The 22,108-nt window shown below is 43.5% G+C and overlaps 2 protein-coding genes across 3 annotated transcripts; both read right to left on the bottom strand.

Moving 5' to 3' along the window:
* Nucleotides 1-27: 27 nt before the first annotated feature.
* On the bottom strand, nucleotides 28-14,197 carry LOC121531007 (heat shock 70 kDa protein 4). Its single transcript, XM_041836434.2, is given in 20 exon segments — nucleotides 28-832; nucleotides 835-993; nucleotides 3,410-3,571; nucleotides 5,165-5,284; nucleotides 6,492-6,599; nucleotides 7,955-8,080; nucleotides 8,299-8,442; nucleotides 8,734-8,832; nucleotides 9,106-9,296; nucleotides 9,639-9,772; nucleotides 9,898-10,004; nucleotides 10,287-10,438; nucleotides 10,598-10,674; nucleotides 11,172-11,416; nucleotides 11,653-11,786; nucleotides 11,914-12,013; nucleotides 12,196-12,318; nucleotides 12,596-12,736; nucleotides 13,131-13,188; nucleotides 13,856-14,197. Coding segments are annotated over 20 exon segments (2,535 nt in total). The 5' UTR covers nucleotides 13,963-14,197; the 3' UTR covers nucleotides 28-784.
* Nucleotides 14,198-14,823: 626 nt separating this feature from the next.
* Nucleotides 14,824-19,135, bottom strand: LOC121536414 (cytochrome b-c1 complex subunit 8-like). 2 transcript variants are annotated; one of them, XM_041843671.1, is made up of 3 exons: nucleotides 19,045-19,135; nucleotides 16,203-16,374; nucleotides 14,824-15,001 (listed from the first exon to the last, which is right to left on the bottom strand). In XM_041843671.1, the coding sequence occupies exons 2-3, from the start codon at nucleotides 16,354-16,356 to the stop codon at nucleotides 14,907-14,909; spliced, it is 249 nt and encodes an 82-aa protein (XP_041699605.1). In that variant the 5' UTR covers nucleotides 16,357-16,374; nucleotides 19,045-19,135; the 3' UTR covers nucleotides 14,824-14,906. The 2 variants fall into 2 exon arrangements, with proteins under 2 accessions (XP_041699605.1, XP_041699613.1); XM_041843679.1 differs by having other exon boundaries at nucleotides 16,203-16,361; nucleotides 19,045-19,131.
* Nucleotides 19,136-22,108: the final 2,973 nt, after the last annotated feature.

Here is a 22,108-nt window from a genome sequence, read left to right on the forward strand (position 1 = left end):
AAATGTTGAAATAAGGGCTGCGTGAAGCGGTTTTCAATAACTTTATTAAAACCAAATTGTGACAATGACCCGGAACAGTTAGAGAGCACACAACAGAAATAAATACCATCATACAGCGCTCATCGTCAAACAACAGGCGTATTACAGTTGGTTCTTTCAATTTTATTTCAGCAAGAAAAAAGAATGGACATGCTATTGGCAGCAGAAATACACCATCATCATCATCATCATCATCATCATCATCAGGTACTGGGGTCAATGTGCCTAAATTACAGTATGCCGCCTGCATTGACATGTGGAGTGAATGTGTGCATCTGAAATGGCACCCTATTCCCTATATAGTACACTACTTTTGATCAGGGCCATATGGGTTCTGGCCAAAAGTAGTGCACTATATAGTGAATAGGGTGCCATTTCAGACTCAAGCAAAGAGTTGACACTTCACTAGTAGCGCTGGTACATCTGGGCAGCGTCTCAATCCAGCACCTTGCCTCCTTCCCTTGTTGCCTAGTTTGATTCCTTCCTTATCGCAACAGATATGACAAGATAGATAAGACATAAGCAATGTGCTACAGTACTGTACTTAATATATCCAGCATGCCTTTTGGTAGACCATGCAGGTAGAGTTTTGTTTTTTTGCCATAATGCTTTAGTTGAACTCATCTATCCAGTCTTATCAGATCTGAATGGGGAAGGCAACAAGGAAACATGGAAGGAGACACTACTCTCAGATGAAGACACAGACCCTGGTAGAGGAGACACTGGTTGCTGCCTGTCTGTCTGCTTAGTCAAGGTCCATGTCAGGTCTTGGTTCTGTGGATTCCGTGGAGGGGGGTTGCCTGTGCTGTCAGCGGTCCCCTCCTCGGTGCCCTCTGCTGGGGCTTTCTCCTGGCCGTTGACTGGTCCATTCTGCTCCCCTGCCTTGTCGTCCTTAGGCAGCTCCACCTTGGGCTTGGGCTTGGTCACGATGGGGTTGCAGGCAGAGTACAGCTCCTATTGAGGGGGAAGAGTGAATGTTACAAATAACTGTGCAATCATGGGATCATGTGCAAGTAATGTTGAGTTGGATAAGCAGAATGCTGGCATGCATTATTACAGTAGTAGAATGAGATTCATGACCAAAAGGCAATATTCACAGTAAAGCTTGGTTGCAAGCAATGTTCCCTCTAAACTAAGTCCAATGTAGCTCAGTTGGTTGAGCATGGCGCTTGCAACGCCAGGGTTGTGGGTTCGTTTCCCACAGGGGGACAGTATGAAAATGTATGCACTCACTAACTGTAAGTCGCTCTGGATAAGAGCGTCTGCTAAATGACTAAAATGTCAATGTAAACTGCGCTCTTGCGCGCACGCGCACTTCCTCCAGGACTGCGGCGCAGAAGAAATGCCATGCAGCGCAGAGACGCAAAAGATTGAACTTCACTGAGATCGCCCATTAGTTTCCACTATATAGACATCGTTTTTCTGTGATCTAATCAACATTATATCAGCCCCTTTTCAATGCAACAAACCAAAACAAAATCTAACTTTGCAAGACTGAGTCTGTGATTTTGTTGTAGGCAGCGCCAGAGCGCAACGGAGTAGAATCCTATTGACTGGGGTAACGTTAGCCCTTTCAATCACCCGCGAGCTTTTCAGATCAGAGCGCAGAGCCGCGCGTGCGCACATTTGTTGATATTCTTTGCTAGTTAGCGAGTTATTAGCCCAGTTATTTAGAAGTATTGGTCAGCAAGCCCAGTCATATATAAGTATAGGTCAGCAATGGGGAGTTACTGCTTCCTACAAGAGCACATTTCAAGCTGTCTTTGAAAAGCCAGTCAGGTAAAAAGCTTATGTCTTAATTAAAGGGGCAGTGTAAATAAGCCAATAGGCAGAGGGGTAGCCTATTCGCTACTGTATGCTATATCATAGAAATCAAAAGCTATGTCCATGTGTAAATGTTATGGGATTTTCTCCATTGGTTTTGTTGGTAGGCATACATTATGCTCAAATAGCCACAATAGCCTATTGGCAACTGTCTAAAACTGTAAGGGTACAGTCTCAGTGTTCACTGTAAACGCACAACATTCTCACAACATTCAAGTTCCCGCTCACAATACCTAAAATTTGCTCAGTGCCCCAAAAATGTTGAGGGAACATTGGTTGCAAGGTTGGGTAACACTTTACCAGAAGGGTCCCTACATAAGGACTTCATAACACATGAATGTTGAATTCATAAGCAGTAACCGCAAGTTGTATCTCTCTGACCCTGACAGCAGACTAGCCGTTAGTACTGTAGTTATTCTAACCTTAGCTTTACCCTGTATCTCTCGGACCCTGACAGCAGTCTAGCCGTTAGTACTGTAGTTATTCTAACCTTAGCTTTACCCTGTATCTCTCTGACCCTGACAGCAGTCTAGCCGTTAGTCCTGTAGTTATTCTAACCTTAGCTTTACCCTGTATCTCTCTGACCCTGACAGCAGTCTAGCCGTTAGTACTGTAGTTATTCTAACCTTAGCTTTACCCTGTATCTCTCGGACCCTGACAGCAGTCTAGCCGTTAGTACTGTAGTTATTCTAACCTTAGCTTTACCCTGTATCTCTCGGACCCTGACAGCAGTCTAGCCGTTAGTACTGTAGTTATTCTAACCTTAGCTTTACCCTGTATCTCTCTGACCCTGACAGCAGTCTAGCCGTTAGTACTGTAGTTATTCTAACCTTAGCTTTACCCTGTATCTCTCTGACCCTGACAGCAGTCTAGCCGTTAGTACTGTAGTTATTCTAACCTTAGCTTTACCCTGTATCTCTCTGACCCTGACAGCAGTCTAGCCGTTAGTACTGTAGTTATTCTAACCTTAGCTTTACCCTGTATCTCTCTGACCCTGACAGCAGTCTAGCCGTTAGTACTGTAGTTATTCTAACCTTAGCTTTACCCTGTATCTCTCTGACTAACAGTATTAGTGGCAGGGTAGTTAGTTAGCAGTACTGTAGTTAGTAGTAGAGTAGTTAGTTAGCAGTAGAGTAGTTAGTGGTAGAGTAGTTAACAGTACTGTAGTCAGTAGTAGTTAGTTAGCAGTACTGTAGTTAGTAGTAGAGTAGTTAGTGATAGTATAGTTCGTTTGCAATACTGTAGTTAGTTAGCTGTAGAGTAGTTAGTTATCAGTAGAGCAGTTAGTTAGCAGTACTGTAGTTAGTAGTAGAGTAGTTAGTTAGCAGTAGAGTAGTTAGTTAGCAGTACTGTAGTTAGTAGTAGAGCAGTTAGTTAGCAGTACTGTAGTTAGTTATCAGTAGAGCAGTTAGTTAGCAGTACTGTAGTTAGTAGTAGAGTAGTTAGTTAGCAGTACTGTAGTTAGTAGTAGAGTAGTTAGCAGTACTGTAGTTAGTAGTAGAGTAGTTAGCAGTACTGTAGTTAGTAGTAGAGTAGATAGTCTCACCTTAGTCTTGTCCTGTATCTCTCGGACTCTAACCGCAGGCTCCACAGTCAAGCTCAGTTTACTCTGTTGGTTCATCTTACTGTTCAGCCAGATCATGGCTTCATTCACCATCTTATCCACCTTGTTGATATCGTCCTGGTCCAGATGGTCATACTGCTCCTCCTGGGGGATGGAAAGACAACCAAAGAAACCGTCTAACATACAGTACCAGTCAAATGTTTGGATGCACCTACTCATTCCTGGGTTTTTCTTAATTTTTTAAATATTTTCTACATTGTGGAATAATAGTGAAGACATCTAAACTATGAAATAACACATGTGGAATCATGTAGTAACCAAAAAAAAAAGTGTTAAACAAATCAAAATATATATTTTATATTTGAGATTCTTCAAATAGCCACCCTTTGCCTTGATGATAGATTTGCACACTCTTGGCATTCTCTCAACCAGCTTCATGAGGTAGTCACCTGGAATGCATTTCAATTAACAGGTGTGCCTTCTTAAAAGTTTATTTGTGGAATTTCTTTCCTTCTTAATGCGTTTGAGCCAATCAGTTGTGTTGTGACAAGGTAGGGGGGGTATACAGAAGATACAGAAGATTTGGTAAAAGACCAAGTCCATATTATGGCAAGAACAGCTCAAATAAGCAAAGAGCACAGTCCATCATTACTTTAAGACATGAAGGTCAGTCAATCCAGAACATTTCAAGAACTTCGAAAGTGTCTTCAAGTGCAGTCGCAAAAACAATCAAGCGCTATGAAACTCGCTCTCATGAGGACCGCCACAGGAATGGAAGACCCAGAGTTACCTCTGCTGCAGAGGATAAGTTCATTAGAGTTACCAGCCTCAGAAATTGCAGCCCAAATAAATGCTTCACAGGGTTCAAGTAACAGACACATCTCAACATCAACTGTTCAGAGGAGACCGTGAATCAGGCCTTCATGGTCGAATTGCTGCAAAGAAACCACTACTAAAGGACACCAATAATAAGAAGAAACTTGCTTGGGCCAAGAAACACGAGCAATGGACATTAGACCGGTGGAAATCTGTCCTTTGGTCTGATGAGTCCAAATTTGAGAACACATTTTTTTTTCAACAGGACAATGACCCAACACACCTCCAGGCTGTCTAAGGGCTATTTGACCAAGAAGGAGACTGATGGAGTGCTGCATTAGAAGACCTGGCCTCCACAATCACCTGATCTCAACCCAATTGCGATGGTTTGGGATGAGTTGGACTGCAGAATGAAGGAAAAGCAGCCAACAAGTGCTCAGCATATGTGGGAACTCATTCAAGACTGTTAGAAAAGCATTCCAGGTGAAGCTGGTTGAGATAACAGAACTATTCTAGTGTATTCTCATTGTCTTATGTCAGATAGTGTGTCGTGTATTCAAGCATTAGCGACTGTACTATACTACATTTCTATTACTAGTAGTATTTCTAAGATTTCTCAGTCATACCTGCTCCTCCTGGGGTACGCAAAGAATAAAGATGTAGTCCATTGTAGCAAAGTGTGTAATAATAATAATAATAATAATAAATGTATATTACATCCATTTAGTAGCATAATACAATACACATTGTCATTCCTGAAATGCAAACATTGTCAACTTCTGTTTGTTTAATTGAATGATGTTTGTAGTTCTGTGGAGCCTACTGAGCATTATGATCCAAATGAATCTGATTATTTCTAGACCTCTGGAACCTTGGTTTTTTAAGGGCAGTGGAACCTTGGTTTTATAAGGGCAGTGGTACCTTGGTTTTATAAGCTTCAACGATCTTCATGTACATCTGGATCTGTTTCCCCATCTCATCGAAGGCTCTAGGTCTTTCTTCAGACTCCATGTACCTCTCCTGGATAGGCTGGCCCAGTTTCTGGAGACATCAGACAACACTTATGCCAGACACATTGGCTAATCCAACCCATTTCAACTGTGTTGAACTAGACTGAGGAGTAAGCTAGGCATTTTCAGATAGAGCGTCAGTGACACAGCAATGAAACTCATTTTTCAAACTTTGGTGACGCTACTTTCATCTGACTTTGTCGAAATGTAACACAAATTTGCAGAACACACAATTGAGTTGACAGGACTTTAACTCATAATGACAATTTAAAAACAACAAAAAAAGTAGGCATTGGCCTGAAACCCATGCTCTGCCAAGGTTTTCCAGCATACAACTTTGACCTACTACAGTAGCTATATTGGTCTATTGCACTTCAAACAATGTGTATGCAGGTTGCTTAGCATTCAAACCTTCTCAAACAGACTAGGTAACTTTAGCTAGCTAGCTACCTACCTAGCTAATCAAAATATCTGTTTAACCTCAGCTTGAATACCACCAGTTATCTACAGTAGCCTTGTTTTGTTCTCAGACACTTCTTATGGACTGGCAGCCTGTTGCCGGCCGCAGCAGCTGTGTTGTTGCCGAACAACAGGAGTTGCTCGACCCAGTTAAATAGAACTCTTGAGATTGGCCTTAAAATATGTAGCATTGTCAGAAATGCTACAAAAAGGTATGACATCGTTGTTAACGGAGGGAAACGAGCGATGAATTATATAAATGGAATAAAAACCGTTGCACCAACAAACTCAGTTAATCCGAATTATTTTACGTCAAAACGGTCACTTTATGGACGCTGTAGTCTCGCTTTAATCTGACGTCTAGAATTTGAGCTAGGTAGGCGCAGAAAATACTTTAAAAACTGAATTGCTAACGACCCTGTTAAAAATCCGGTATGTGGTTCTCGGGAACGGCCGGACGGCTCATGGCGAGGAGTGTGTTGTGAACCTTCAATCAAGTTGATTTGTACATTTTCATCGACATTGGTGTCACATTGGCTTAGATATGATGGTAGGGAGATGATCTTCAACCAATCAAATCTATTTATAAAGCCTTTTTTTTACATCAGCAGATGTCACAAAGTGCTTATACAGAGAGAGACAGAGACACAGAGAGACACAGACAGACAGAAAGAAAACAGCAATGCATACCGGCGTGACTATAATGACAAAGGAAAGCATTACCTCAGACTAGGCTTAATCAGGGTCTGGGAAACTGGCCCATAGTGACAGTGCTTTACCTTCAGCTCGACCAGTTTGTCGATGTACTGTTGTTTAGGTTGGTCCTCTCCATCTTCATACAGCCAGTTCTCTGTGTCCTCCAGTTGTAACGACAGGACGTCCCGATCCTACACAGTCAAAACACAGGCATTAACATACAGCCAGTTCTCTGTGTCCTCCAGTTGTAACGACAGGATGTCCTGATCCTAACACAGTCAAAACACAGGCATTAACATACAGCCAGTTCTCTGTGTCCTCCAGTTGTAACGACAGGACGTCCCGATCCTACACAGTCAAAACACAGGCATTAACATACAGCCAGTTCTCTGTGTCCTCCAGTTGTAACGACAGGATGTCCCGATCCTACACAGTCAAAACACAGGCATTAACATACAGCCAGTTCTCTGTGTCCTCCAGTTGTAACGACAGGATGTCCCGATCCTACACAGTCAAAACACAGGCATTAACATACAGCCAGTTCTCTGTGTCCTCCAGTTGTAACGACAGGATGTCCCGATCCTACACAGTCAAAACACAGGCATTAACATACAGCCAGTTCTCTGTGTCCTCCAGTTGTAACGACAGGATGTCCCGATCCTAACACAGTCAAAACACAGGCATTAACATACAGCCAGTTCTCTGTGTCCTCCAGTTGTAACGACAGGATGTCCCGATCCTACACAGTCAAAACACAGGCATTAACATACAGCCAGTTCTCTGTGTCCTCCAGTTGTAACGACAGGATGTCCCGATCCTAACACAGTCAAAACACAGGCATTAACATACAGCCAGTTCTCTGTGTCCTCCAGTTGTAACGACAGGATGTCCCGATCCTACACAGTCAAAACACAGGCATTAACATACAGCCAGTTCTCTGTGTCCTCCAGTTGTAACGACAGGATGTCCCGATCCTACACAGTCAAAACACAGGCATTAACATACAGCCAGTTCTCTGTGTCCTCCAGTTGTAACGACAGGATGTCCCGATCCTACACAGTCAAAACACAGGCATTAACATACAGCCAGTTCTCTGTGTCCTCCAGTTGTAACGACAGGATGTCCCGATCCTACACAGTCAAAACACAGGCATTAACATACAGCCAGTTCTCTGTGTCCTCCAGTTGTAACGACAGGATGTCCCGATCCTAACACAGTCAAAACACAGGCATTAACATACAGTCCTACAACAATCAAAGTCAACACACTGTCATTAACATGTTACAGAGAATACAATTCTGATATACAGTATTATAAAATCCTTTATATATATTGTTGTTAATGGGATACTTCAGGATTTTGGCAATGAGCCGTTTATCTACTTCCATGAGTTCATCTGACAATGGGGAAGTAGTTACAGGGAGGGCTTCATTGTCGAAATCCCAAAGTATCCCTTTAAGAAACATGTTTGTGTTTCATGGGCAGCTAATTTCAGACAAGCGTTGGAAGTACCACAGAAAGCCACAGAAAAAGCCACAGTACTCACAGCTTCACTGACAAATTTCTCCAGCCTGCCGTGCAGTTTGTCCCTCATGTCGTACACATACTCCTCCACGTAATTCTTAGCGTCGTTCCTCTCCTTCTCCAGCTTGTCCTGCATGATCATCTTACCCTGTGCAAACAAACAAATCAATAAACCACAGAACACTCTTCAAGCACTACTCAAAACAGAGAGAGAAACATGTAAAAGACAAGTATATAGAACCAGCCGGATGAATACAATACAGAACGACAGAATAGACAGACAGAGAAATATAGATACCAAAGACACAGAGAGGATAGCAGTAAGGAGACACAAAACAATCCATAGATGTCAGATTTTTTAATTACCTCATTTTCTACAAAGAGGTTGAGCATGTCGATGGCAAGCTCCCACTGGGGGCTGTTCTCGATGGGAAGCTCCAGGACTTTTGTCTTGACTTTGGGCTTCTTGGCCTGGGGAGGCTGGTCAGACTTCTTCTTCTCTGTGGAGGTCTGGGGGGGGGGAGATGAGAGGGAAACGGCATCATTAAGACTAAATATCCATAAAGTAGTGCTCTTCACTCCTGGTGAGCGTTTTTCAGCCTGCTCCTAGATGGGTTTGTTCTGTCTGGTCAGCTGGTCATTGGCAAGACAACACAAACTGATCTGGGACCAGGCTATTTGCTTTTGTCTAAGTCTATACAAACTGCCGTCCTCCAGGACAGAAAGTGCAGAACGCTACCATAAACGTCATGATCATAGATGTCAAATGTGTCACAACATAGACGGAATATTCACTGTTACCTCCATCTCCTCATTCTCTGACGTCTTCTTCTCCTCTTCTGCCTCGTTCTGTCCATCTCCTTGGGCCTTCGTCTCATCCTGGTCAGTCTGCATTTTGCCCTGCAGAGAGGGCAGGGCACTTCATTAACACCACATCTCTGGCCAATGATAGGACAGACAGACTTCCAGATAGCAGTGTCATCACAATATAGTCCTGTACCTAACTGAAGCCCCTCGTCCTCAGGTTGTATGGTTTAATAGCACATTTGTAGGCCTATCTTTCAATGGACTTTCAAGTCAACTGTAATTGTCTGTGTAGTGAATCCTGACAAAGACACTTAGATAAAACAAATCCTACATTCAAATTGAATGAATATTATTATTAACAATCACCTCTTCCTCCTTCTCTGGTGTTGCCTGCTGTTCTGTGTCCATGGGCTCCTCTCCCTCCTCTGTCTTCTGGACCTCCACCAGAGAGGCTGAGGAGACGCTGAAGATGCCGTGGATGTTGACCCTCACCTTCACCTTGACCTTAGAGCTCTCCCCAGACGCCTGGGGTACCACCTTCTGGATCACAAACTGACCTGGAGGAGAGGACACAGGAAATAAGGTGGTAATGGCACACAGACGGTACATTTCACAGGAAATACTGATGACACACTGGGATATACTTTATAGGGGGAAACTTGCATTACAGACACTTGACAAAAACGGTTATACATTTGTTTTAATACAACAACAAAAAAATCAATGGGCAAGTCAATGATAAGTTTCATATTGCAAACTGTAGTCCACAGGCCTTTTCGAAAAGATAATGCTGCTAGGATGCATGGACTGACTACGTTTCTATAGAAGACACTGTTTGCAGAGAGAGAACAGGACCCACAGGTGCGTGGTTCATAGTGGATTCAATGCAGTGTACATACCTATGGTGGGGTCGGGGTACGGCAGCTCTTTGGGGGTGTTGTAGTAGGCTTCCAGAGAGAAAGGTTCCCTCCGGTAGAAAGTCAACACTTTGGAGAACGGTGCAGCATGGTTCTTTGGGAATACCTCGCAATCGCTACAATGGACAACACGCATAAACAGTCTAGTTTATTAGCAGTAAAATAACTACAATGAAGCCATCCCACAAAAATCTATCAAATCAATCGTGATTATAAACCAAAGATATGTATTGTAGTTTACCTCAAGCCTTCCTCTGCAGCAGAGTTCCATTTCAGAGAGATGGGGTAAGCAACTGCATCTGTGATGGAGAACTCACGCACTTTGAATGCAGGGGACAGGATTGCACACTGAGGAGGCAGACAGGGGATATTCTTAGCAGGAAGGCAAACCATTATTCCATCACCATATCCCAGTAGAAATCAACAATGAATTAGGTCCTACTGGTAAGAATGACAGCAATAAACGTTGGAATCATGATCATTACTACTCCAAAATTGACATGTAATAGTAAATAAGCGTTTGGAGGCTAACTTTTGTATTCTTATCTACATTTGCTGTGCAAGCAAATCCTGGATGTCCAAAGGGTATTTTAAGGTCAGGAGGGGGGAAACAGAGCAAGACCATCAGACCTGCAGGGCACATCCTCTGGCCACAGCCTCATCAGCATTCAGGGTGGTGCTCAGCTCCTTCCCAAAGAATTTGCTGATCCTCTCTTTGACAGACGGGATACGGGAGGCCCCGCCCACTATTTCCACCGCATAGATGTCCTCCTTCTTAAGCTCTGATTGGACAGGAACCAGGAAGAAAGGCACCAATCAGAACTGACAGTCACTGACATAACTCAATGCTATAAAGACAATACTCAATGCTCAATGTTATACACAAAGATAAATTCTGTACTGAGATTCAAGCAAGTTATATGCAAACCTACGATACTCACTGGCTTGCTCCATCAGGTTGTGCAGTGGTGCCTCCACTCTGGCCAGAACGTCAGCACACATCTCCTCAAACTGACCCCTAGAAATTTTTTTGAAAATACAGATGCAGAATCATAATTTGATCACCCTGTTGTTGCAGGAAACGTATTTGTAGTGTATTCAAGGTTTAAAAACGCTTCTAAAGTTTGTAATTTCCAATTTAAAATGTCAGACTTGATTTGCCCTAACTAAAAAAAAATATCAACCCCTACAAAAATATTCATTAATTATAATGTTGCTGCAAGATTATTTACCTGCCTTGACAAACTGGTCAAATAAGTTCCTACATATGTATGCATCGTCAACATGCAATTTCTGTGATAAAGCCATTCGATTTCAAGGACCACAATGCGTTCTAAGGTGTCACTAAACTTGCAATATAACTCATTTGGTAATTTAATCACAGACAAAAAATAGTAACTAATATCTAGTACTGTAGATCATGTAAGACTCTTAACTGTTGAACACATTAAGGAGCACATCAAGAAGGTGCTCAATTGCGATAACAACAATCTCATAGACTACAAAACACTATACCTGTTGAGTTTCCCGGAGACGTCAATGTCGTTCATAAAGCACTCGATGTTGAGGGGCAGGTCTGAGGAGTTGGCGCTCATCAGCTTCTTGAGTTTCTCACACTCCTGGTAGAGCCTGACCAGAGCCCTGGGCTTGGTCTTCACGTCCAGCTTGTACTTCTTCCCAAACTCCTCACAGAAGTGTCTCACCAGCATCTCGTCAAAGTCCTTCCCGCCCAGCTCCGGGTCGCAGGCCGTCGCAAGGATCTGAGGGGGGGAAGAAATGGTATTACAAAATATGAAAAACGAATTATGAGGGCTGGGAGTTTTTCCTGAGCCCATGTGACCTGACCAGAACAACTCTGGGCCCTAGAGCACTTGTTTTGTTTAATAGCCAAGAGGTTATTGAAGTTGTCTGTAACTCCTTCGTGGACATTTCAGTAAAAAATGTAATTTTGTAGAATCAGCATGACCCACATAGCCTCCTGATAAAAGACACCCACCTTCAGCTTGCCTTTGTTGAAGGCACAGACAGAGGTCTGGTATCCAGAGTGTCCAATGTCTACAAACACCACAATCCTGGGCTTCTCCTCTGGGGCAGGGAGGTCCTGCTTGTAGATCCCATACGCCAACGCCACTGGAAGGAAGATATGTATAATAATTATGTATTATGAAACAGCAAATCGCCTTAATATCAAATAAGATGTGGTCGAGTTAAATAGTTACAGTAACTCTGTTAGGGGTCAACACAGCTCTCCCCATACCTGCAGTTGTCTCATTCATGAGCCTCAGACAGTTGAGTCCAGCGATCTGTGCTGCGTCCACCACTGATCTCCTCTCTGCGTCCGTGTAGTAGCAGGGGACCTGGGGAGGATGACATAGGCTGTGATTAGCCAGCAGGCCTAAAAAACTGAACCAAATTGTTTTTCATATCTGGTCTTTAGTGTAACTGTTCCAAACTCAGTTTTACATATGACCAAATTCCTGGTCTTTATAGTAAAGCGTAGCGCCCAGTGCACACTAGCACACTGCAGATTGATACTCACAGAGACAACGCAGTCAGCCACGGGTTTCTTCAGTGCATGCTCAGCTGTCTCCTTCATCTTGGTCAGAAGCATGGCAGTGACCTGCTCAATGCTGAACACCTTCTCCTCCTCCATGTACATCACCTAAAGGACACACAGACACCAGTTGTCATTGTAAAGTATTGCTTGATTGATTGATTTTTAGGGTTCACACAGGTAGAGTACAATACAGAATAACACATGAAAGTATTATACGGCAAAGACAGACAGATACACAACCAATATCTATGTTGATTACAGATTAGACAAGGATGATGAGTAATCTATCTGGCACTCAAAGGGACCCATCTCTCCATTAGGCCAATTAATATATTCCCCACCCTTTTAACCAGATCTAATCTTCATGGTTTTCTCTCCTTACCTTGATGCCAGTGGTGCCCGAAGGCATCTGTGCCAGGTCGTAAACCAGGCTGGATTTCAAACTCTGGATGTACGGATCATAGAACGCCCGGCCATGAAATCTCTTGAACCCTTGGACTGTGTTCTTGCAGTTTGTGACGACCTGATTTGGGATTAACGGGGAAAGAACATGATGCATTATGCAAAATAAATAATTATCTCACATTAAAAAGTACTTTAATGATTTGCTACCTAATGGGGAAGGAGCAAATAGTAATTATGGAACAGTTGAAATCCCTGATCAAATACTTTAGATATAAAAAGACTGGCAAAATTGACCCCATGGATTTATTTAGGGTCCTTTGAGGGCATGAATGCATAATGATTTTCTCGTCTGTTTTTAATAGTTCCATCGGGTAATTAAATATTGGCCTGGATATGAAATCCCTATTTCTATGCATAAGCAGAAAACCATAGAACTTGCTAGAAGATTCACACTCAACGTGTCACTAGTCAAATAAATTATCAAGTAGAGGTCGCCCTCTATCAAAACATACCTGGCTTTTAGCAGCTGCACCAATAGATCGATTCCGCGGTCCAAATGACACGCATGCTCTGAAAGAATGACAGCGGAATAAACATCAGTAAAATGCTTGTCTGTTTTCACGGGTCTCTCCATAATAAGATAACAGCGCTAGCTAGTATAACACAGTAGCATTAAATTGCCAATCTAAATGTGTTTTATTAGCTGGCTAGTAATACAAATCAGAATACACATGATTCCTATGAACAAGTCCACTGATGTCAAGAAATTGCAGGCCTCCTCCCAGTCGCATTCATGCGCCCATTCATACTTTATTGAAAAATGAACCCCTTGAAAGGGGGGACAACAATTAACCCCCATTGTCTTCGAAAACACTCAAGATGTTACGTGAGGAATGTAAGTTAAGGTTTCAAAAGTCAAATGACGTAACGTTTAATTGGTAAAATAGCTAACAGAGTACAACGATTGCTCGTTTTTACAAGTCATGGGTTGATCGGTCTAGCTAGCAATAACATTCACGTGTTGTGTTGCAACGCTTGACGTTAACTAGCGAGTTGCTCGGCTAGGCTAATGTTAGCCCGCTAGCTTGTTAGCGCACCTCCCTTGTCTGTCGCGCTGTCAAGGCCACAAAATGTGTTCCCATCCCTCTATTTTCTCAATCACTTTAGAGGCAAACTGGTTGAAAATTACAATTCACACCAAATAGGATAAGCCACACCAAATATAAATGTCACTTACGGTGTACATCGATCGCTGTATTCATTGGCTACAGTTTCTATTCCTCCGGCTCGAGCTACCGCTACATAGCAGTTCAGGAAACCGACGTCGAATCCTACCACAGACATCTTCGCGAAATGTTACTCAATAAACAGATAATACTAGGGAAAAAGCACAATATAGGCTACCAGTTAACTCCTAAATATAACAGACAAGACCGCAAACTGAATGTATCAATATACGTTCTGGTTTAATTCATTATCCCTCCCTAGTTCCATGAAGCTGCAACTGCGTGCGCTACTAGCCGGCAAATCGTTGATGCCTACGAACAAGCTGACTTCAACATGGAGGTCAGGATAACAGTCCCATGGGCAGGACCGCAAAGGTCTCGGAAACCACAACCCCTAGGCGGACCATTTGAACATTGTGAGAGGCAACGCGGATGTGTAGAGAGACTAGCACAGGAAAGGTATGTTCATGCTATCTGGGTTCATTCTATGGACCGTTCTGGATTAAATGTGACAAATTATTCCAAAAATACAAAATGTATTGAATTAGATACTTTTTTTTTTTTTTTTACATTAAATGTTATGGTAAATATAACTCATGAAATACTCAAATGTTCATCCTCTGGTGAGTTAGAAAGAAAATGGTTATCTTAATGTCTAGAACTACAATGGCATTAAACTTTTGTTTCTTGCTTGATATTAATGCTCTTGTATTCTACTTTTTATTATGTAGATGTGACCTGATATTGCCCACACCACTGCTTGTGACAACATACTTCAGTATTTTATATAGACCTGTTAGCCGGTGTAAATTTGTGTTGAGCAGTAACCTCATTGCTGTGTAATATTGTTTTGTAACTTTACACTAACACTAAGTGACAAATGACGGGTCATTCTCATTTATACCTCAGGCTAAAGACGGCAAATCATTAACCCCAAATATCCAGGTAAGGCAGTATCAAACAGAGGAAAAAATAACACTTTTCTGATAAATATAATCTTTATTGACGAAACATACAGTGAAGGTTTAAACAGGAATAGACAATGTAGCATGATGGAAGGTTTCACTCTTCATTCTTGTAGTCGGCAGCGACCTTCCTCTTTCCTTCTGAGTGGACATGGTTTCCCCAGGTGTATGTCAGATACATGCAGATCATTGCTGGAAAAGAAGAACCGGAGAAGACAGGTTAGCAACTGAAAACAGGGATGTGGCTTGGGAGGCATACACTGAAAGATACATTTCAGTACTTGGGAGGCATGTACTGAAAGATACATGTTTAGTTAGGCCATTTAAAAACATGCAAAGAGTCAGGAATTTTAACAATGGGCAGACAGAAATTGTAACGGGAGGTCTTTACAGTGTGCCTCAGAGCACCACTCTCGTAGACTAAGTCGCAATGGACATGGCTTTCGGAAGCACAACAGTAGTCTAAAAGCTTCTACACATCTATCCAACTACAGTGAACAGACTACACACTGGGAAGATTATTTCAGCCGCCTACAGACGGTTAGGTAGGTTGTAGTTGAATAGCTATGTAGAGGCCTTAATATCCACATTTGTTCATTACCTACATGAGGCCTAGCCCAATATTAGACCTCAAATTAATAAGACGAGGTCTATGGGCATTCCATAGTGACAGCGTGCGAAATAAGTCATGGTCCAATGACTACCTGCTAGCAGCATGTGTCCCACGTCCCAAGCTACATCCATAAAAATCGGTAGAATGGTTCCGATTGGAGAATCACCGTTTGTGTCGCCGAGCAGTGAACAAGAAACGATTAAATCCAGTTTAGATACAACCCCCTGCCCAAATCAAAACCTACTACGGATGCCAATGCTGGCTTTGCGGGCACGTTTCCTCTACTTCCCGTCGGAGGCAGCATGGTGCCCATATTGGGAGGCTGATGAAGACAAACAGGTGTGAAATAGACCGGGTGTGCGGACAAAGTGAGAATACAACATGGAATCCATGTTTGGTTTTGATTTGGGGAGGGGGGGTAGCGTCTAAACTGGATTTAATAGTTTCTCGTTCACTGCTCGGCGACGCAAACAGTGATTCTCCAACCGGAACCGTTCTACCGATTATGGATGTAGCGTCGGACACGCTGCTAGCAGGTAGTCATTGGACCATTACTTATTTTGCACGCTGTCACTATGGAATGCCCATAGACCTTGTCTTATTAACTAATTAAATCAGTGGTCTAATATTAGGCTACATGAGGCCATATTTATCAGGACTAGAGCAAATTTGAAAATGAGAAAAATAAACTCCAGAATATGGATGGAGATGTTTGATAACGGGGAATTATCATGCACAGTTCTTCCCAGAAAGCAACGTCTAAACTCTGGGAGTACTTACGGGGGGCAACTTTGAAGACGGATGATGTGAATCGTCTCCAGACGTTGGGGATTCCTTTAGAGAAGTAGTTGGGGAAAGCCCTCTGCTCGAAGGGGGACAGACTGTAGGTAATCACATGCCTGATCTTGGCCAAATCTCCAAAGTGGCGACCCATGGTGTCTAGAGAGACAATCTGAAATTACAAGGAAGGAGTATCGATGAGGAAAAAGGTGCAGTAGTTTAGATTGTGCAATGCAGTCGTCACACAACTAACATTAAATGGCATTAATGCAATGTGCATCTTGCCTGATGACAAACTGAATTATTCAGCTGTTTTAAGTTTGCTACATACTTCAGTCTGAGACTACCATTGTTTGTGGTGATGACAAAACGAGAGGTGTTTTACAAAACAAAGTAATCAGCGATTCCACCAATCAAGAGTATCAATTACTAATTTTTCTAAAATGCCGTTTTACCCACGGGTATTCTGGCTCTGGCCCAATCCAATCGGTTTCTGAGGACCAATCAAAATGGTTAGAATGCGTTTGCATTCTAGAAATCGTCTGGGAGGTACTTAGATCCAGACTCATTGCGGAGAAGAAACTAACTTCTGTGGGCGTGGCTTAGCGTTTGGCCTGGAGCAAGGACTTTGGGTAGCCAGGCAACTGTGCATCTCCTCTTCTTAAGAAAAATGGCAAACATGACAGCCAGCCAGTCTTCCACAATAGTAGCCAGAATATATTCTGATCCTACGATTGCTTACAGCTGCACTGGGGTCAGACAGGCTTCCTGTTTAGATTAATACACAGCGGAGCCGGCGCAAGATATGGCTCAAAATGTACCTCAATCCAGATTGAGCGACTGCTAGTTTTTCTGGAAAACTACCCTTTTTGTCTTCATGCTAGGTAGCAGAAGCCACAGCAGCCATTTTGGAATGGCAGTGTCAGCCAATCAGCTCCTTTGTTGTTCCAATGCGAAGTGCCATTCCATAATGGCTACTGCTAGCTAGCACGAGGACGAAAACAGCAGTTTACTTAAACTAGCAGTCATTCAATCCTCTCAGTGTAACAGTTGGGATAATGGGACAATTCTGAGTAAAATGCAATTTTTCATCCTTGGATTGAGGTACACTACATGACCAAAAGTATGTGGACACCAGCTTGTCAAACATCTCATTCCAAAATCATGGGCATTAATATGGAGTTGGTCCCCCCTTTGCTGCTATAACAGCATCCACTCTTCTGGGAAGGCTTTCCACTAGATGCTGGAACATTGCTGCGTGGACTTGCTTCCATTCAGCCACAAGAATATTAGTGAGGTCGGGCACTGATGTTGGGCATTTATCCTGGCTCGCAGTCGGCATTCCAATTCATCCCAAAGGTGTTCGATGGGGTTGAGGGCAGGGCTCTGTGCAGGCCAGTCAAGTTCTCCCGCACCAATCGACAAAGCATTTTTGTATGGACCTCGCTTTGTGCACAGGGGCATTGTCATGCTGAAACAGGAAAGGGCCTTCCCCAAACTGTTGCCACAAAGTTGGAAGCACAGAATCGTCTAGAATGTCATTGTATGCTGTAGAGTTAAGATGTCCCTTCACTAGAACTAAGGGGCCTAGCCCAAATCATGAAAAACAACCCAGACCATTATTCCTCCTCCACCAAACTTTACAGTTGGCACTATGCAGTCGGGCAGGTAACGTTCTCCTGGCATCCAAACAACCCAGATTCGTCCGTCAGACTGCCAGATAGTGAAGAGTGATTCATCACTCCAGAGAACGCGTTTCCACTGCTCCAGAGTCCAATGGCGGCGAGCTTTACACCACTCCAGCCGACGCTTGGAATTGAGCATGGTGATCTTAGGCTTGTGTGCGGCTGCTTGGCCACGGAAACCCATTTCATGAAGCTCCCGACGAACAGTTCTTGTGCTGACATTGCTTCCAGAGGCAGTTTGGAACTTGGTAGTGAGTGTTGCAACCGCGCGCTTCAGCACTCGGCGGTCCTGTTCTGTGAGCTTGTGTGGCCTACCACGTCGCGGCTGAGCCGTTGTTGCTCCTAGACGCTTCCACTTCACAATAACGGCACTTACAGTTGACCGGGGCAGCTCTAGTAGGGCAGAAATTTGACGAACTGACTTGTTGGAAAGGTGGCATCCTATGACGGTGCCACGTTGAAAATCACTGAGCAACTTCAGTAAGGCCATTCTACTGCCAATGTTTGTCTATGGAGATAACATGGCTCTGTGCTCGATTTTATACACCTGTCAGCAACGGGTGTGGCTGAAACAGCCGAATCCACTCATTTGAAGGGGTGTCCACATACACTATTTATACAAAAGTGCAGTTGTAAGTCGGAATCTATGCTGGCTACTACAATAGACATGTCATGTAATCATATTTCTAAAAATACAATGAGTTATAGTTGTAAGTAAAAATGCACAATGTCAATAGACTGGATTAGAAATGTTTAAACGTGATACCTTTATTTCCAAGCACAACTGGATGGCAAACATTACATTAGCCAAGTTATCGTCAACACCAAACATTCGATGACATCTGTCACCCAGTGATACTACGACACGTAAACTCGTGTCTGACAGATAATAGAAAATATGAAGGCGATAAAACCTATCTAGCAAGTTAGAAAATGAGATTGTACAAGAGTGAGGGCAAACGGGGGTACCCAGCTAGCCAGTACAAGTAGCTAACATGAAGACCTTGCTTGACATTCACGCCACTATTTAAAAGGTGTGTAATGGCACGATACTCTTATTTCGTAAAATCCCAAGAACATACACTGATATGACACCTATACAGGTGATTAAAATTGTCAAATGAATCACAAAACCTTAAACGTTCAGTATCTCTTACCGTACTGCTTCTCAAGACACGGGTTAATTTAGGTTGATATCGTTGCTGCTCTTCTTCTTCAGTGGGGTTTATCGGCGGTTGGCATCCAACGTTATAGTGCATTACCGCCACCTACTGTACTGGAGTGTGGGCGAGAGACAAGGATAAACTAAATCCTAACTGCCAGCCCCGTTGCTCTTAAAAAAGATAACAAAATATTTGAGACTATATCTAATGACGTTCTACTCAATATATACTCTTTAAACTAATGTCCTGTATCCCCTTCTCCCTCATACTAGATCTCATCCTCTCTCTTTCCCTCTGATACTGCCCACACTGTAGCAATACATGCTCCACTGTCTCTGTTTCCTGGCAATAATTACACTTTCCTGTGGGATGCTTTCCTATCACATTTAATGTCTTATTCAACTGGCTGTGTCCCACCCTTAATCTTGTAAGAATAGCCTCCTCTCTTCTGTCCCTTCCTGCCGTCCTCCCCTCCCCAACTTTCCTCTGTACTTGAAATAAATGCCTTCCCTTATTATTTCTATTCCACTGCTCCTGCCATCTCTGCACCATCACTGTATATATCAGGCCTTTTTGCCTCTGCCTTGCTCATGGAAACTTCAACATCAACATCCCCACTACTAAGTGCTTGTTTAGCCAGTACATCTACTGCCTCGTTCCCCTCCACCCCCACATGGGCTGGAACCCAAGTAAATCTTATCTGTATACCCATCTGTCTAATCCTGCCATGGGTTTGTAGCGTTGTCGCTGCTCTGGTTCGCTGAGCTATGATAAGAAGCTCTGGATTGGTTCAACGTCTTGCAGAAATTGCCTTAAGTAACTTCCATTATTTTTTCTTCTTCTATGATATAATGGCGGACCACAAACAAACGTTAAAGGTGCATGCTGCCACCTACAGTGCTGGAGTGTGTGGTCAATCACGGTTTACCACATGTCTAAATCGAACCCACAACCCTGGCGTTGCAAGCGCCGTGCTCTACCAACTGAGCTACACGGGACTATAGGCAGTTACAACATGTCTAAACCCTCCTACCTAACTCATTATTTCTGAGAAAATAAAAATGAGCCCTACTAACTTCTAATAGACCCTCCCCCATCCCCAAAGATGGGGATGGGGTCACAAAAGAAATCAAGGAGGCACTGAACAGGAAGAAGGCTTCTGAAACAGGAAGTAGGGATGAGGTGAGAGTAGTACAGAAGGAGATTAAAGGGCTGATCAGGAGGGATGAGGTGGGTAGTACAGAAGGAGATTAAAGGGCTGATCAGGAGGGATGAGGTGGGTTGTACAGAAGGAGATTAAAGGGCTGATCAGGAGGGATGAGGTGGGTAGTACAGAAGGAGATTAAAGGGCTGATCAGGAGGGATGAGGTGGGTAGTACAGAAGGAGATTAAAGGGCTGATCAGGAGGGATGAGGTGAGGGTAGTACAGAAGGAGATTAAAGGGCTGATCAGGAGGGATGAGGTGAGGGTAGTACAGAAGGAGATTAAAGGGCTGATCAGGAGGGATGAGGTGGGTAGTACAGAAGGAGATTAAAGGGCTGATCAGGAGGGATGAGTTGAGGGTAGTACAGAAGGAGATTAAAGGGCTGATCAGGAGGGATGAGGTGAGGGTAGTACAGAAGGAGATTAAAGGGCTGATCAGGAGGGATGACGTGAGGGTAGTACAGAAGGAGATTAAAGGGCTGATCAGGAGGGATGACGTGAGGGTAGTACAGAAGGAGATTAAAGGGCTGATCAGGAGGGATGAGGTGGGTAGTACAGAATGAGATTAAAGGGCTGATCAGGAGGGATGAGGTGGGTAGTACAGAAGGAGATTAAAGGGCTGATCAGGAGGGATGAGGTGAGGGTAGTACAGAAGGAGATTAAAGGGCTGATCAGGAGGGATGAGGTGGGAGTAGTACAGAAGGAGATTAAAGGGCTGATCAGGAGGGATGAGGTGAGGGTAGTACAGAAGGAGATTAAAGGGCTGATCAGGAGGGATGAGGTGGGTAGTACAGAAGGAGATTAAAGGGCGGATCAGGAGGGATGAGGTGAGGGTAGTACAGAAGGAGATTAAAGGGCTGATCAGGAGGGATGACGTGAGAGTAGTACAGAAGGAGATTAAAGGGCTGATCAGGAGGGATGAGGTGGGTAGTACAGAAGGAGATTAAAGGGCTGATCAGGAGGGATGAGGTGGGTAGTACAGAAGGAGATTAAAGGGCTGATCAGGAGGGATGAGGTGAGGATAGTACAGAAGGAGATTAAAGGGCTGATCAGGAGGGATGAGGTGAGAGTAGTACAGAAGGAGATTAAAGGGCTGATCAGGAGGGATGAGGTGGGTAGTACAGAAGGAGATTAAAGGGCTGATCAGGAGGGATGAGGTGAGAGTAGTACAGAAGGAGATTAAAGGGCTGATCAGGAAAGGCAAACAGTAATACAAACTGAAGCTAGAATGCAAGCTGCAAGCGAATAACATAAAGGATGTCTGGGATGGTATCAAGAAGATAACAGGCTACAGCACCAAAGGTGGTTGGTAGAGCATGGCGCTTGCAACGCCAGGGTTGTGGGTTCGTTTCCCACGGGGGGGGCAAACATTACATTACACGCAGTATGAAAAATGTATGCACTCACTAACTGTAAGTGGCTCTGGATAAGAGCGTCTGCTAAATGACTACAATGTGAATGTAACTACAGAGTGGAGAGGGAAGGGACAGAGCCACAGAGTTTAACCCGTTTTCTACCAGATTTGATAAGTACAATTTCTCAGCAGACCGACAGCAGATAGGGGAGGTGCTGGACTCTGATCTGCGAAGCACTGAGCCCATGAGCATCTCAGAGGAACATGTGGTGAAGCAGCTGAAGAGGGTCAGCCCCAGTAAGTCAGCAGGGCCTGATGGGGTTAAAGCCAGAGGACTCAAGGTGTGTGCTAATCAACTGGCTTTCACACTGCAGTGTATTTCAACCTGTCCCTAATACTATCAGATATTTATACTAAAAAGTAAGTAAAAACACACATGAGCATGGACAATTGATACACCTATTCCACAGCCCTCTAATGCAACACAGGAATAGCTTCAGT

The sequence above is a fragment of the Coregonus clupeaformis genome, unplaced genomic scaffold (assembly GCF_020615455.1).
Source record: "Coregonus clupeaformis isolate EN_2021a unplaced genomic scaffold, ASM2061545v1 scaf0278, whole genome shotgun sequence".
Lineage (NCBI taxonomy): Eukaryota > Metazoa > Chordata > Actinopteri > Salmoniformes > Salmonidae > Coregonus > Coregonus clupeaformis.